The sequence below is a fragment of the Eschscholzia californica genome, unplaced genomic scaffold (genome assembly GCF_041429995.1).
Source record: "Eschscholzia californica isolate CP2 unplaced genomic scaffold, dmEscCali1.0.p SCAF_3, whole genome shotgun sequence".
In the NCBI taxonomy this organism is placed as follows: domain Eukaryota; kingdom Viridiplantae; phylum Streptophyta; class Magnoliopsida; order Ranunculales; family Papaveraceae; genus Eschscholzia; species Eschscholzia californica.
The window spans coordinates 62,843,157-62,858,477 of record NW_028238420.1 but is presented as its reverse complement, the minus strand read 5'-3'; the positions used below and the strand labels follow the sequence as shown (position 1 = coordinate 62,858,477).

The 15,321-nt window shown below is 36.5% G+C and overlaps 2 protein-coding genes and 1 non-coding gene across 3 annotated transcripts; 2 read left to right on the top strand and 1 right to left on the bottom strand.

The window, feature by feature from the left end:
• The first annotated feature begins 701 nt into the window (after nucleotides 1–701).
• LOC147553068 (cystathionine gamma-synthase 1, chloroplastic-like) lies at nucleotides 702–5,602 on the top strand. The gene is made up of 11 exons (XM_086666385.1): nucleotides 702–1,415; nucleotides 1,626–1,729; nucleotides 2,155–2,228; nucleotides 2,325–2,496; nucleotides 2,704–2,763; nucleotides 2,872–3,075; nucleotides 3,194–3,280; nucleotides 3,748–3,855; nucleotides 4,194–4,289; nucleotides 4,449–4,567; nucleotides 5,290–5,602. Exons 1-11 carry the CDS (start codon nucleotides 965–967, stop codon nucleotides 5,411–5,413), a joined length of 1,599 nt encoding a protein of 532 aa, XP_086522511.1. The 5' UTR covers nucleotides 702–964; the 3' UTR covers nucleotides 5,414–5,602.
• Nucleotides 5,603–6,309: 707 nt separating this feature from the next.
• TRNAG-CCC (transfer RNA glycine (anticodon CCC)) lies at nucleotides 6,310–6,380 on the bottom strand. The gene has a single exon. It is a non-coding gene; the product is annotated as a tRNA-Gly (tRNA).
• A 1,974-nt stretch (nucleotides 6,381–8,354) lies between these two features.
• Nucleotides 8,355–14,454, top strand: LOC147553066 (uncharacterized). The gene is made up of 10 exons (XM_086668679.1): nucleotides 8,355–8,402; nucleotides 8,483–10,055; nucleotides 11,667–11,776; nucleotides 11,921–12,115; nucleotides 12,194–12,256; nucleotides 12,346–12,404; nucleotides 12,536–12,638; nucleotides 13,530–13,634; nucleotides 13,713–13,790; nucleotides 14,116–14,454. The coding sequence occupies exons 2-10, from the start codon at nucleotides 8,489–8,491 to the stop codon at nucleotides 14,245–14,247; spliced, it is 2,412 nt and encodes an 803-aa protein (XP_086524805.1). The 5' UTR covers nucleotides 8,355–8,402; nucleotides 8,483–8,488; the 3' UTR covers nucleotides 14,248–14,454.
• Nucleotides 14,455–15,321: the final 867 nt, after the last annotated feature.

The window sequence follows — 15,321 nt, the reverse complement described above, 5'->3', positions numbered from 1 at the left end:
TGAAAATCGAAGTTGTGACTTGAGTCCGATTTACAACTGGGTTTTGAGTTTGACATATGATGTCTAACACGTTCCAACAAGTGCTATATGGGTTGATTTTGGATCTATTTCATTCCACCCAATTTTAGTCTATTATAGGTAGTGTTGTTTATCGGCCTGAGACCGGCCCTGGTCCGACCTATTTTAGGGCGACCCTACCTAACAGACTTGTACCGCGAACAGGCCATACCAACCCGAGATATATATCTTGAGGCGGGCTTGATTTTGAGTTCGGCGGGCCAATCGGACTCCCCCGATAGTGAGCTCAGGTTGTGGCCAAGAGCCCGTCAGGCTTACTTGATTGGTCCCGAATTTTTTTTCAAACATTTATAAACAACCATAACGAGTTTGGTCATTTAAATTGTTATAATTATTGTTGTCTCTATGTTTTTTTTCGGATACCAATGATTTATATACTTAAATATTCATGTTTCTTGAACAAACTCAATAAGTAGTACTTGTATTTTTTTTTTGTTTTTCTTCAATTTGAATGTTTAACACGAATTTTAGTGATTTCCATAAACGCACTTCTATTGTGAATAATTGTACTCTTTCTGATTCACAGGGCCAGCCCGCATTATTTCAATCAGGTCGTGGTAGCCCCGGTTTGAAGCCCGGTCTGGTCCACCCCATAAGCAACCAACCCTATACGTATAGGTGCTAAAACAAATGAACAGCATAGAGACAGGAGGACCCTAAAAAGACAACCACCACCACCAACAGACAAACATAGATTCTGTACACGTTTAGATTGCTGCCAAGGCAGCACCAACCAGTTAAACCCTAGTCTAGTCTAGTTAGGCACTCTATAAAACTGAACGAACCGGCGGCTTTCAGGAAGATTTGATTAGGTAGTGTGACTGAAACAAGGAAATACTGTACTGATTTTAGAGAGAGAGAGAGAGAGAGAGAAAGTGTGATTAACATGGCGGTCTCAGGTTGTGTTAGGGTTTTCCCCTCATTTGAATGCCGATCAGATCCTGATTTTTCCGGATCGGAGAAATCAAGTTCCGGTGGGAAACCTAAAACTATCTGTGGATCGTTTCGTTTATCATCAGGTCTTTCTTCTCAGATTCTCAGGTTCCCTCCTAATTTTGTCCGGCAACTTAGTATTAAAGCACGCCGGAACTGTAGCAACATCGGTGTTGCTCAAGTTGTAGCTGCTTCATGGTCCAACAACAACAACATTACTCGTGTTCCTAGTGTCGTTGCTTCTGCCGCTGAGATCGACATTCCTATTGTCGTTGATGAAGCGGTGAACGTTAATGGTGATGGTAGTTGTAAAAGTAGTAGTAGTAATGGTGTACAGTTGTTTGGTTCGGCCGCTTTAAAGGCCTCATTTTTACGCTCTGATGGGAGCATCGCTGTTCATGCTGGTATCCCCTCTTTCTCTCTCTCTCTATCTCTGATGATCTAGATTGTTCTTTGTTGAGATTCAGAATAACAAGAATGTAGTTTGATTTTGAAGGAGCCAAAATCTGTTTGGTTGGGTTTATCTGTCTATTTACTTAGATTTTGATTGACCACTGTTATGTTTGAAACACCAAATGATTCATTTTTCTTTCTTTTTTGTTTGATTTGTGTAGGTGAAAGATTAGGTCGCGGAATTGTTACAGATGGAATCACTACCCCGATTGTTAATACTTCTGCTTACTGGTTTAAGAACTCGGATGAGCTTGTTGATTTCAAGGTTCTTGTTTTAATGCTTTAATGTTGTGTAGTATCTCTTTTGGCAATTTCTGCACTTTATTATGCTAAAGTATGTTGTATTAAGCGATAGGCGACCAGGCTGCCGAGTCTCCTCAGCGCGCCTATGCCATAGGCTAGAGGTCTAACGTAAGGGGTAATCGGCACTTGCTTTATGAAAGGTTCTTCACCACAAGCAAAGTCCTTCTGGCCACCAGTTCAGTGTCTGTCTAGGAGACTAGGAATCTCTGGTGTATAAGGGAAAAAAAATAGATGGAAGGTGCTATAGAATGTTCTGGCTAGGTCGTTGTTAATGTTTATGATGTGATTATGTTGCTTTTTCTGTCAAAGGTGATCTATTATTTCATAATATCTTGGTTAGGTTTTTGTTAACGTTTTGATCAATGAACTTGTTGATCTTTTCAATAGGAAGGACGCTATGCAAGTTTTGAATATGGGCGTTACGGGAACCCAACCACAGTGGTGGCGGAGAACAAGATTAGGTATTTGTTGTATTTGCAGTTATGATTTTGGTTACTGGGATTGATGCCTTTGGATGTTATAAATGGATGAAACATTTTCTTTTTTCCTTTGAGTAGTGCACTTGAAGGAGCTGAATCAACCGTGTTAATGGCTTCTGGCATGTGTGCGAGCACGGTCATGATGTTTGCGTTGGTTAAGAAAGGCGGGCATATTGTGACTACAACTGATTGCTATAGGAAGACACGGATTTTCATTGATGATTTCCTTGTTCCAAACATGAATATTTCGGTATTTTTCCTTGCTTGTTTCCCTTTTTATTCTTCGACTTAGTTATTTTGGATTAGCCCAATTGCAGCTGATGCGACTGAGAAGAATTTGCTCAAGTCTCTGCTAATCAATTTGTTATTCTGATGATTACTTAAGACTTAAGATGGGTGAGATTCAATTCTATCATGTTACTCTTTTGTACCTAATATAATCAACCCCAAATTGCAGGTTACAGTGATCGACCCTGCCGACATGGATGGCCTGAAATCTGCTCTCGATCAGAATAATGTAACTACTGTGAACAAGAGCTTGCTTGTTGCTTCGGGTTTCTGATCTATTCTGTTTACCTAGCTGAATGAGAATTGCATCCTTATGCTCTTGCACACTTTCCTGCAGGTTACGCTTTTCTTTACAGAATCTCCAACGAACCCATTCCTTCGTTGTGTTGACATTGAGTTGGTTTCAAAGATTTGCCGCAGCAAAGGAACTCTGGTGTGTGTGGATGGAACTTTTGCCACACCTATGAACCAAAAGGCACTTGCCCTTGGTGCAGACCTTGTTCTACATTCTGTTACAAAATTTATTGGAGGACACAATGATGTGAGTTATTGACTTTGCTTCTTCTGTAATCATTTGGCTGCATTATGTTATATACCTGTGTAAAAGTTAAAGAAGTATGCGTGACACAGAAGCATCATATTCTGTTTTCACTTTTCAGGTTCTTGGAGGTTGCATTAGTGGTTCTGAGGAATTGATTGCTAAAATTCGCAAGCTGCATCATGTTATGGGTGGTGCTCTCAACCCGGTAAGCAATTTCAAACATGTTTTCGACTGAATTTCTATTGCCATATTTAAACAATATGCAGTATTCTGATGGCCTTCTATGAAATGAGTGAGGTTTAGTCTTTCACCCGTAGGCCGTAGAGTTACTTCTAGAAGCTCAATCCTGAGTGCAACTTAAGCAATATAGAATCCTAGAGTTACGCAGAATCATAAAATCCAACAATTTTAATCTCCTCGGTAACTTCCCACTGTGGAACACGTATCTATTTTTCTCTCTCTTTTGTTTGTTATTCGAAAGTTAGGATGAAACTTGTTACATATCTTTTATGCATTTTTTTGCTTCTTCAACTTGCTTCACTCAGGCTTGTTCCTTTTCACTACGCCTTCACCTCATACGATTCAGGTGTAGTGCACTTTTGAGCACTCCATACCCTTGACTGCACTGCAAACACTGCACTGCAAACACTGATGGTGTGATTGTCTTACCAGAATGCAGCTTATCTGATCATCCGAGGCATGAAAACACTGCATCTTCGTGTACAGCAGCAAAACTCAACAGCATTGAGGATTGCCGAAGTTTTGGATGCACATCCCAAGGTATTCAATTGTTTTTGAACTGCTCATCTAGATTGCTACTAGCTGTTGATAGTATTATAGTATCCTCATTGTTAGATAAAGAACTTAAATTTTCATTTGTTTTATTCTTACCTTTGTTAAAAAACGAAACATCAAAGAAATTTGTGACAATGTGGTAATCCACGATTTCTATTTGTTTCTGTGAAGAAGTTGGTTTGAATTTCAGTCGAATTGTTCTTACATCTATCATCTAAATACTCAAACAACTCAAAATAAAAAAAAAAATATATAAGGTTTCTTTGCCACATAATTGCATAAGAATGCCTTTCAGAATGCTAATATGGTGTTTCTGTTACCAGGTAACTCATGTCCATTACCCAGGCCTGCCCAGTCATCCGGAGCATAAGATTGCCAACAAGCAAATGACTGGTTTTGGAGGTGTTGTCAGCTTCGAGGTGTGTATCAAAATGAAAATGACGAGGGCTTATGTGGCTATTGTTCTTATTATTATTTTCCTACTCTTTTGAAAAAAAAATGTGTTATTTTTCTACTAATAAACTTCAAACTGTTTTTAACCTAATTACTAAACAACGTAACATTATATGCTTTTTCAGATTGCTGGAGATTTGAATACCACAAAGAAGTTCATCGATGCTTTAAAAATCCCATACATTGCCCCTTCCTTCGGTGGATGTGAGAGCATCGTAGATCAGCCTGCAATTATGTCTTACTGGTAATTCTTTCTTCTTCTTTTCTTACCTTTTTGTGACCAACAAATGTTTTCACCTTCTTGCATATATTTTGGGTTGTGCTAAACTGTTTTGGGAGGATAAGTTACACAAGTATTGGGCTTAGCCTCCTAACTGCTTTAATATAAATATGTCAACCCTAATGCTAACCTCAAACTCGGAAGTCTGATGTTTTGATAACAGAGTGGACTTATTCGGAAATCTAGACATCTTAACACTTAACAGTGGGTGAGACGTGGAACATTACTGGGCCCGGCCTGGTCCCTATTGTGAACTCCAGGGCCATGTTTGGCACGCAGGAACAAACATCTCATAATGTGGTTCCTGGTAATCGCAGTACCTTATCATTTAATTCAGTGAAGAATAGGTCTAGTAGAGATTGATTTGGTCCATAGGTTATTTGGTTAACCAATTTGATGGAAAGGGAATCGCAAACCCACCCCCTCAACCCTCGTGGAGGGAATCCTGTTTCTCTTGGAAAGTGATATCTGATGCATTTTATGTACCAAATACCATTACAGAATGCGATTCCTGTTGCACACGTTGAGGTGTGAACAATATTTTGTATTTAGATTTAGAAAATGACTGAAATTTTTTTAAACAAAGTCTGCTAAGGAAGAACCAAATACAGTAACTTTTCTTTCGCTCTGCATATGGTTGGACGGATCGTTGTTGATTACGGGTAATTGATTTTGTGTTGAAACAGGGATCTTAGCCAAGCAGGGAGAGCAGTGTTTGGAATCAAGGACAATTTAGTTAGGTTCAGTTTCGGCGTGGAAGATGTCGAAGATCTAAAGGACGATATCCTCCAGGCTCTAGGAACCATATAGAGTGCGCGGCTCGAGGTTAATCGGCATATCTAGATTATGTTATTTCATTGTCTGTACTTGTAGTTCATTGTTCTGTTTTAGTTCATGTCTAAGGTTTGAATAAGTTGTAAAACTACCAAATAGAAGGAGGTGGTCGCCCCTTTTTTTATCGATTTTCAACTTAATGTCATTATCTATTGTCTCTTTTAATGCTTTAAAAATTATTCTCTCACAGTATAACAGAACAAAAGGAAGAACAGAAACCATACAAACTTGATTACGTATAAACTTATCTGTTAAAGTTGTGGTAGAGTGCTAATAATTGTTAATACTCGGATAAGGTCCGTTGTATGATGAATCTAAAATTATAGTTTTGGCTGATTTGCGAAGGTTGAGTTTTGCCAAGTAGTTTCTCCGCCCAGCCAAGATAGGTCTCAACCTCAAACACCTTTGGTTTTGGCTCACTGGGCACCAAGCCGTGGTATGAGGCCACATTACGAGGTGGACCTCAGGCTCCGGTTCAAACTAAGAAAATCACAAGTGAAGTCTAGTCTTCGAACTGCAAAGGAGTCTGCGAGTGTTGAAAAATAAAATTAAGGAGTCCTCGACTGCTTAAAAAGAAAACTTCCTTTGCGGCTACCACTGCCTTTTGTGATTCCTTTCTTTTTTTATTTCTTTCCTCTCTCTCCATTTTGATCAAAACAATCCCATTGTTCGAGGAGAAAATAGTTAAGGAGAAGTTAAAGGAAGAAGAAGAAGAGGAGAAGAGAATGTTGTAGAGATTTGGGTCTAGATAGAGATGAGATTTTACAGGGAAAAGAAAGAAGAGTTGGAGAATTAAAGAAAATGTGGTATTTTATTTCAAAAACAAAAAGTGGTATTTCAAAAATGTTAATGTAAAGATGAAAAGGTAAAAATGCGCATCCAGGGAATCGAACCCTGGTCAGTACCGTGGGAGGGTACTATGATACCACTACACCAGATGCGCTACCGTGATAGTCATCTTCTACGTTTATATAACAATTGGAAAAAAAGACATACCTATTGTACTCTATACAAGAAAAAGTTAAATAAATATGCAGTTCAACAAGCACATCAAGATCAATAAAATTAGATCACAAATCCTAAGTTCTTACTCATACTCATAAATGGATCTATAAACATAGAAATTGATATAGATTTATAGGGAGACTAAAGATTTTAAGAAAAAAATCAAACAAATCAAAACCATTTCCAGTTGACCCTAAATACAAAAATCAAAGTGATGGTCCGTGAGAGATGCTAATTTGTTCTTTTATGTCATTTAAGTTGATGATTGATGATGATAAGTGGTGATCTAGAACTTCGATTTAGTTTCAAGGTCTTACTAGCTTATGAAGGAAGGAAGCAAGTGTAGCTTTGGAATCAGCAATCAGTGATTGCCAACTTGTCCATTATGAAATCTTTCTCTCCTATCTCTTAGCAGTTAGGGTTTTGCTACTTCATTTAGTTTAAATTAACCTTTTGAGTTGTAATTGATCTTAGAATTGATGTTATATCTTTCATATGTTTGTATTAGGAGCATCTCCAATGCAAGACTCAATCATAAAATCTCAAGTGATACTTGGATTTTAGAGTTTCTTTTAAGAAAAAACCTCTCCAATGCAAAACTCAATTGAGATCTTAAGATGATGCGGGAGCAATTAATTTATCGATTATTTCCTAAATAACTCCCAACTTTATGACCAACTTCTTGCCTATCCCCCAACTTAATCAAAAATGTCTACACAACCCTCTTTTTCAGTTATTGTTATAATTCCGTTAACTAGTCATCCTCCATCTCATCACCTCTCTCTGCCACCTCACCGACGAAATTCTCCGACCAGCTAATTTTCCAGCCGACGACTTTCAAACATTAAGAAAATAAAAAATTTTCTTGCCTCTCTTCTCTCTCTCTCTCTAAATTTTTGTCTTAAAAAGCATCTTCCCAATAACTCTAGATCGATTACAGAAATCTCGACCAAATACACTTCCAAGTGAATCTCCGCCATGATAGTTGATCCTGGAAATCTAATTCGGCAGTTCACTTCCTTGTCGACTTTGAGATTGTCTTCCATCATAATTTGAGTTGGACGGATTGTCGGTAGTCAAATCATCGTTTCCAAAACCATAATCTTCTTCAGTTGCCCAAATTGATTGATCATTGAAACCCGGCGCCCGATTATCCATATTTCCACTGGCTGGCATTTCAGGGATAATTTGCCTAACATTTCCACGAGAAAATCCAGCTTCTCCACCATGATCCATGAGTTCCACAAATAAATAAAAAGAAACCCTAAATTGTGTTTCCTCCTCAATTTCATCATTCAATTCTTTACCTTCATCCAATATATTCAATTCCTTTACCTTCATCCAATATATTCAATTCCTTTACCTTCATCCAATATTGTTTTATGCATATCGGTAATATACAACCGACAGACTACACAACACATCGACATTGTCAAACCGAGTAGTTCCATTACATGTCAGTGGCTTCGTGTCGACTTGTAGTGCAACATGTCGGTCTGATACCTCCGATAGGTTACCTTCATTGTGTTTTGCTCTTCAAGAATAACACCACTTTCACTTAAGAAAACTTAAGACGAAGATTCATAGATGTTTGCATACCTTTTTAGTGGGTAATTCTTCAGTCTTTATAATTTTATTTGGATCAAAATAAGGATGTGAAGTTTCCCCTTTTTCCATTGTTTTCACCATTGAAACACCAATAAAAACCTTTACGAATTTGAATATGGCCTTAATGAAGGAATGCCTAGGTATTGGAAGTTAGTGAAGATTTTAGGTTTTTGTTAATGAGCTTGACCAATATTGACTTGGTGAGTGTGAGTGAAATTTGGCTTGGTCAAATCAATTTGACCAAGTCAACCCTAATGTGAGTGTGGCGGGTAAAAACGGTGTGTATATAAAATTTCCCTCTATAAAACCTCAAACCCTCTCTCTGCAACTGCAACTCCAACGATCTCTCAAAGTGATTACTTTTCTGTACACCCTTTTTACAGATCTCTCTAGGGTTTATTGGGTATTTAATTAGCTATTCAAAACCATCAGGCAATAATGGCTTACAGAAAGAAAGGACAGATCATTAGTAGGAAGAAAGCATTGGCTGCTGCTGCTCTTAATCCCAACAAGGAGGTGATAAACAAGAAGAAGAAGAAGAAGAAGAATACTTTCATGAATTCAAAGTTTCCTTGTTTTGCTGGTACTACTAGTAAAAAAAAAACAAGTCACACTTTGAAGAAGAATGGCAGCAGCAACAACAGAGGAGGTAACCCTATTACTTATAAGCCAACGATTGATTATGATCCCTCTATTTTCATGATGAATACCAACACTACTACTACTAGTACTAGTAATAGTGTTGTTATTCATGATGATAATTTTTTGGTATTTGAGATACTAACCAGACTCCAAGTTAAATCCCTTGTTAGGTTTAAGAGTGTTTGTCGTAATTGGTATCCCTTAATTCAAAATAATCATCAGTTTATTAATTCACACCTCACCCTCTCCAAAACACGCCCTCGTCTACTTATCGTTCTTCCTTTATATCCCAGAAACAGGAGCCTGGGCCGTGGACGTATTATTTCATACTATTCGCCTCCTCACAAAGGCTTGTTCATAACAGCTGATCTTGATATGTTTTCTCAAGACAAACAAAACACCTTTAAACTAGTGTTTGACACAATAAGGAAGGTAGATTCGCTCTTATTATACCATGAGATTTCAAAACCTGTTAACGGCTTGATATGTCTCATTGACACACAACCAAGATGTTCTGTTCGTATATACAACGTAAGTACTCGACAACTATCACCATGGTTTCACTCCGAATTGTTAAACCAAAAAGAACAGATATTATACGACGAGTTTGACGGTCCTCGCTCCAAATATAAATATCAAGTTAGAAACATATCCCACGGATTTGGTTTTGATCCTGCTACTAATGTGCACAAATTGGTTTGTCTCTACAGATGTTATGCTGATGATCACACCTATTTTACTATTTGTGAGGTTTTGATCATAGGGGGCCGCCATGGTAATAAATGGAGAATAATTGAACTCCCATCACCGTATGAACTATCAGATGAATCTATTTATGTGAATGGTGTTATTTATTGGAGTATGGCTTGGGATCCTTATGGATTAGTGGCATTTGATGTAGGCAGCGACAAGTTTAGAACAATCGCAGTCTCTGAATCCATGCTTGATCACCTTGAATTTTTTAACGACAAGAGATATGTTTCCCATGATGAGAAGGTTAGTTTATTTGAAGTTGATGGGCGTTTAGCTATGATAATTAGAACGAACACTGATTTATTCAAGATGTATGTATATGAAGATGATGAGGATGGGGAGATGAATAGAACGTGGTCGTCCGGTTCATGTATTAATAATAATAGAAGATGGAATGAAGCTTGTAGTTTAACATTGCCTTTTGATTTGGGGAAGAATTTGCAAGTTAAGTTTTCTACTTTTGTTGGATCGCATGACAAGATAATATTAACATGTTTTGGTTATGGCACACGGAAGAATAACCAATCGTCTATCTATTGTTACAATTGGAAGAAGGGTAGCTTGACAAAGTTTGATATAAGTGGGATTCCCTCCTCAGTTCCGCCTATAGGTATTGGAACTTTTCTTAGTACTTTCTCTGAGAGCCTTCTGCATGTTAGCGATCACAATAGAACAACTCTATTGCAGGAAGATTGACTTCACAATATCAGTTGGTTTCCCTCATAGAAGTGGCTGAGATCAACTTCACTCTATCAGTTTTTTTTTTTCTTTTTCCGTTTCTAATATTATCTGTTAGTATTTATTAGACACATCTCACTTGTTTTATAGAAGATGTGTATTCATCAATTTTCAGATATATCTAATCCAAATATATGTAGGAAAAATTCCTTTTAACTTAACTCAGGCGGCTCCTTCCTCTCCACAACTCATAGCCAACAATCCTTGGGTAGAGTGTTTAGGTTTCCACCCTTTTAGAGGATTTTTCATTAATAGAACCATAAATCAGAGGGGGATCAATTGACATTTTTCTAATAAGGACATTCATAAGGGGGGTATAGTCAACTTTTTTTTTTGTTGAAAGGGGATATAGTCAACTAGGTTGGTAAGTTAACACTAAAGGATAGTATCAATATTTCAAGTTGTTCTAATAATAAGTTATATCCTTTAACTTATTTGATGAGGAAATTATTAATACAATATAATTTTTTTATTCAAATTCTTTAAATTATACGGTGTTGTTTGTTTTTTTTTTTCGTGTGAATCTGAATTGGCTGAATTATTTTCAAATTTAGATGTTTGTTTTTAGATACTTCATTCACCAATCCTATTTTGTGGGGTATAATAGTAAGTGACATGTTTCTATTTATGAATAATGCTTCAAAAACAATGTTATTAAAAGAAGAATTTTTTAGTGAAAAATCCACAGAATTTTTTTTAGTTTTTAACACAACGATCTATGTTGCAGAGAGTAAAAAAGATCCTAAACGAACATGTTTGTGTCTGAAGTTGTGTATACAATCAAAACACATTGGTTTATGTTTCATGATATTTATGCAAAACGAACAAGTAGCTTTCTGTGTTGCTTCAAAATTATAAAGAAAAGTGTTTAAACGTGACACTCACAACATATTAGTTTTGGCAGAACTTTGTGTGTATCGGAAGTATGGTTTCAAAACCAAACACATTTAATGAAATCAGAAAACATGAAATCACAAGAAGTAAAATGAAACATGAAATCAGAAGAACATGAAACATCATAATGATAAATTTAAAAAGAACAAGAAAGTTTAATCAAAACGAGATTTCAGAATTAAAAGAAAGTTATGATCAACAAAGTTATTGAGAAATTTTGTTGGTTGTAGAAGAGAGAGAGATGCTTAAATGTAGATGAACAAAACAAGGTGTTGATTTCCGACGAAAAGAGTAGAAGAGGGATTATATGCACTTCATGTGTTCGGCAAAATTCCTATAAGAATTTGGTATAAACTTATCACCAATATTTTTTTCCTTCAAATTGCATTTTACTGAAGACGAACCAGCAAACTTTTTTTTTTTTTTCGCTTGAGCTTGTTGTGTACTCTTTGGTTTTTAGATAATTCTTCAAAGGTCATCCAGAAGTTAATGTTGTTGAAGATGGTTGCTTTTCATGTTTTTGTATGCACATTTTATTCAAATTTCATGTATACCCATTGTCTGTACTGAAAACTTCAATGTCTTGTAGTGAAAATTGAGCAACCTTATATGTGTTGGCTTTTAAGAATGGTGAAGAAAGCAGAGCTTGGAGGTCTATTAGAAATTACCCCCCCCCCCCCCCCCCCGTGGAATTCTTTCGTCTCATAACAGTGGCAAGGTTTTTTCCCTTTTTCTTCTTCGATCGTTTTTCGTGTTTTGTTTGTAGACTAGGGTGGTGTTTGTTTTTTCCCACGTCCGGTGTATCTGTCTTACTCGTGATGTTTCACTCGTTTGAACAAGTAATTTGGGTTGATTTTGGGTTCATTTGAGTCAGACTATTCAGATTCAGACGAGTCAGATAACAACGAGAAAAAACAAAACACAAGTAATAGATGGGCAGTTTCAATGGTGTTTCATTTATCTGAAGATTTGCTTTCTTGGAGTAGAATGATAGATTACATTATTGGAGTATCGGATTCCTTGCAATGGCATTCAGAGGTAAGTTTGAATTACAGTACTATATTCTTTTTCACTTGTAACAAACACCAAAGTGATGAATTCTAATCATATTTTCAGAATCTGAAAATGAACAAGAATCACTATGCTTCATGGGTGGTGCACCTTGGTGGGGCGAAACTGGTGCCATGTATTTCTTCACTGTCATAATGTTTTGGATTTTGTATATTTCCCATTTAAAACACAATTGGTATTTTTGTTCACTTTGTTAGATTACTCAAGTTGCCGATGAAATTGGTGTAGGAGTACACTTTAACCCATTTGTTAGTTGGAAGGCAGGGTAATGACCTTCCACGTTCATTCAGAATTAAATTTTTTATTTCATGGTGAATATTTTACTTTTTAGCATATAATGAATTTAAATGAAGTGACGAGTAAGCTCGTAATCATCTTTGTTGCAAACATGTTACAGATGGTCAAGTATGGTGTTGTTCGAATTCATGACTTGGTTCAAGATATATTGAGTTGGGAGAGATTTTACATAAGAGGCCGTCTGCAAAAACCAGTAAGCTTTACTTACGTGCTAGTGTTTCTTGTGAAGTCCTATCTAGTGATATGTTTTGTCATCTCACTTCGAGGCATGTTATTTTGTTATAGACAATCGCGAGATGTGACATGGATAGTTGTATATAATATGTTTTTTTCCAGTGTCGAATACTGATTTTCTTAACTCACTCATTTCAATGGGTATAATGTGAAGTTATTTATTACATCTTAAATGTACTAGCTTATGAATTGTGTTAGGACCATAAAATAGCGCTCTAGGTTAGTTTCTTGTATACAGTGTAACTATAGTTGATCTAAAAGGTGTATAATGTAATCACTATAGGTGATCTAAAAGTAGATAAAAAATAAAATAGAAAGATGAAGTAGATGACCACATAATAATATGCTTAGCCCGTTTCCCCATTTTGAGATTTTCTGAGTTTACTCTTACGCTTCGCATGGTGTATGATCCCAATGTTTGTGACGGATTTATATTCTTAAAAGTGATTAACCCTAATGGGGTGATGATGACCCCTAGGGAAGATTGTAATACTACATTTTAGTGACTTCTTAGACTGACATTTCTGGCAACTCTTTTCCAAGTAGAGAACTTCAGAATAAAGCAATGAGCTGTTTTTGGCTGTGTGTTCTTGTTCATCTTTTAGTCTGATGTTGAATATGCACCAACTTTTGAAACATGTTAGTTCATAACAGAACGTCTATTCCATAGTTGAAATTCAATAATATATGCAACTTCTTTCTCTCTTTTGTTCTTTTGCTGATTCTGATGTTGTTAGTGGTCTTTGCTTTGTGATCATCTTATCATCTATTCTACATGGTTTTAATTTTCTTTTTTATGCGCCTCATCTTTAGTGGAACAGTACTGATATAAGTTATCCCCTACCTACAGGTTCATATACTTGCAGATAATAACGATATAGAAAACGTAAACTCAGTTCATTTGAAGGCTGCGACTTCTGCTGCCCTACTCCTTTTGCCGTCAGAGTTCAGTGAGGTTTGACTTAATTTGATATCAAAAATCAGTAATTCAACCACTACAAGAATGTGTCGTGCAATCTTTTTTACAATGTAGGAAGATCTCTATGCTAAGACATGTAGCCTCTCTTACATGGGTGATTTGCGGATGTTGTTTGCAAAGGACAAGAACAAGGTAATCTCGAAGTAGCTGAATGAATATTACTAAGGAAATTTAAAACTTTGTGCATGATTAACAGATAGGTACTTGCTGTTTCTACTTTTAAGATGCTTTGCCTTCCTGAGACCCGAGTTATAACACCTGAGTAGGCATTTTAGACTGAAGTAAGGAACCATTAGCTTAGAAAGACCAACTATTGAACTGAATGTAGTTCACCAATTCCCATTGATAAATGTACAGCACTAAGATCAATACTCATGGGCATTTCAGTGGTTATAAAATGAAAACTGAATGCTTGCTCGCCATTACGTATCATCCTTGAGATTTGGCTAATTAACCTTTTGATTCACTTCCAAAGGATTGCAGTTTACCTGCAACCTGCTCCCTTATTTCATCTCTTCCTTCGACAGTCCGGAGCGATATGGGGATGAGATTAGGAGAAAAACAGAAAGTTAGCGACTCAGGTATTTAACTCTGAACTTCAATTCTAGATCTTAAATTCTAAGATTTAAAGGCTGAAATATTGAAAATAATTTTTGGTTTCATGAGATCAAAGAACTTTTTGTAAGCTAGTAAGAAAACCCACAAAGTCCTACTGGTGGTGTCTTAATCTGATTGTGGAGTTTCGCTCATCCATCTTAGACTTCTGTCAACATAATGAACTATTAAAATGTATATAGAAACTTCTTGTTCAATTCTCCGTGTATACAAAATGTGGAGAGGTAAGATGACAGAAGAGAAGACATCCTATCAATTTTTAGAGAGAATATGTGATGAATAGGTGGGTGCTTATCTTGTTGGGTGACCTTTAACTAGTTCTGGGTTTTCTTACTCTCAAAAGTCATCTAAAAATTAAATGGAAGATTTTTTCTATCCTTATTTTATCAATTACAGGCTCATTTTATATGTAACAATAGACAGGGCAAAAAAAATGAGTAAGAAATCAACGGAACAACAACCATGATTTTCGGGCGCTTAGGAGTTGACCCAATGATCTTGACTGTTCGAATTTGTTTTGTATTGGTTTCATCTTTGACCCCAAATGTGAATGAAGTTGGAAGTTTCAAATTTTTTTTTTTTGTTGAGGAGGAAGTTTCAAATTTTGATAATCATGAAAGTGGTCTAGATATATCATATATGGCTTGTGTTTTTCTGTTTGGAACATTTTTAAGTAGGGTTCCTACTCAGGCTCCCAATTGGATGCTTTTTTTCGTGGATCATCTTTAGTACGTGATAAATTACATGTGATAAATCTTGGTGATAAATTGTTTCCACCGAAACTTGTTTCAAGACCCCATGGGCTTTGTCCTACCGCTACACCAAACGGACTGGTTGGTTGTTGAGGTGATATTAAATCTCTTAGTCTGTTTTTCATTTTTTGAGAAATCGTCTACTATCTACGTTAGTCGTTACAAGACATTGATACATCATTAAGATGTGATAAGCACGACAACCGCCTAAGTTAAACCAATTATTAAAGAGGCCTAAAGCCCGACAAGAAAGAGCCTAGAGGCCAACAACATCTACTTTATTTAATGTCTAAATT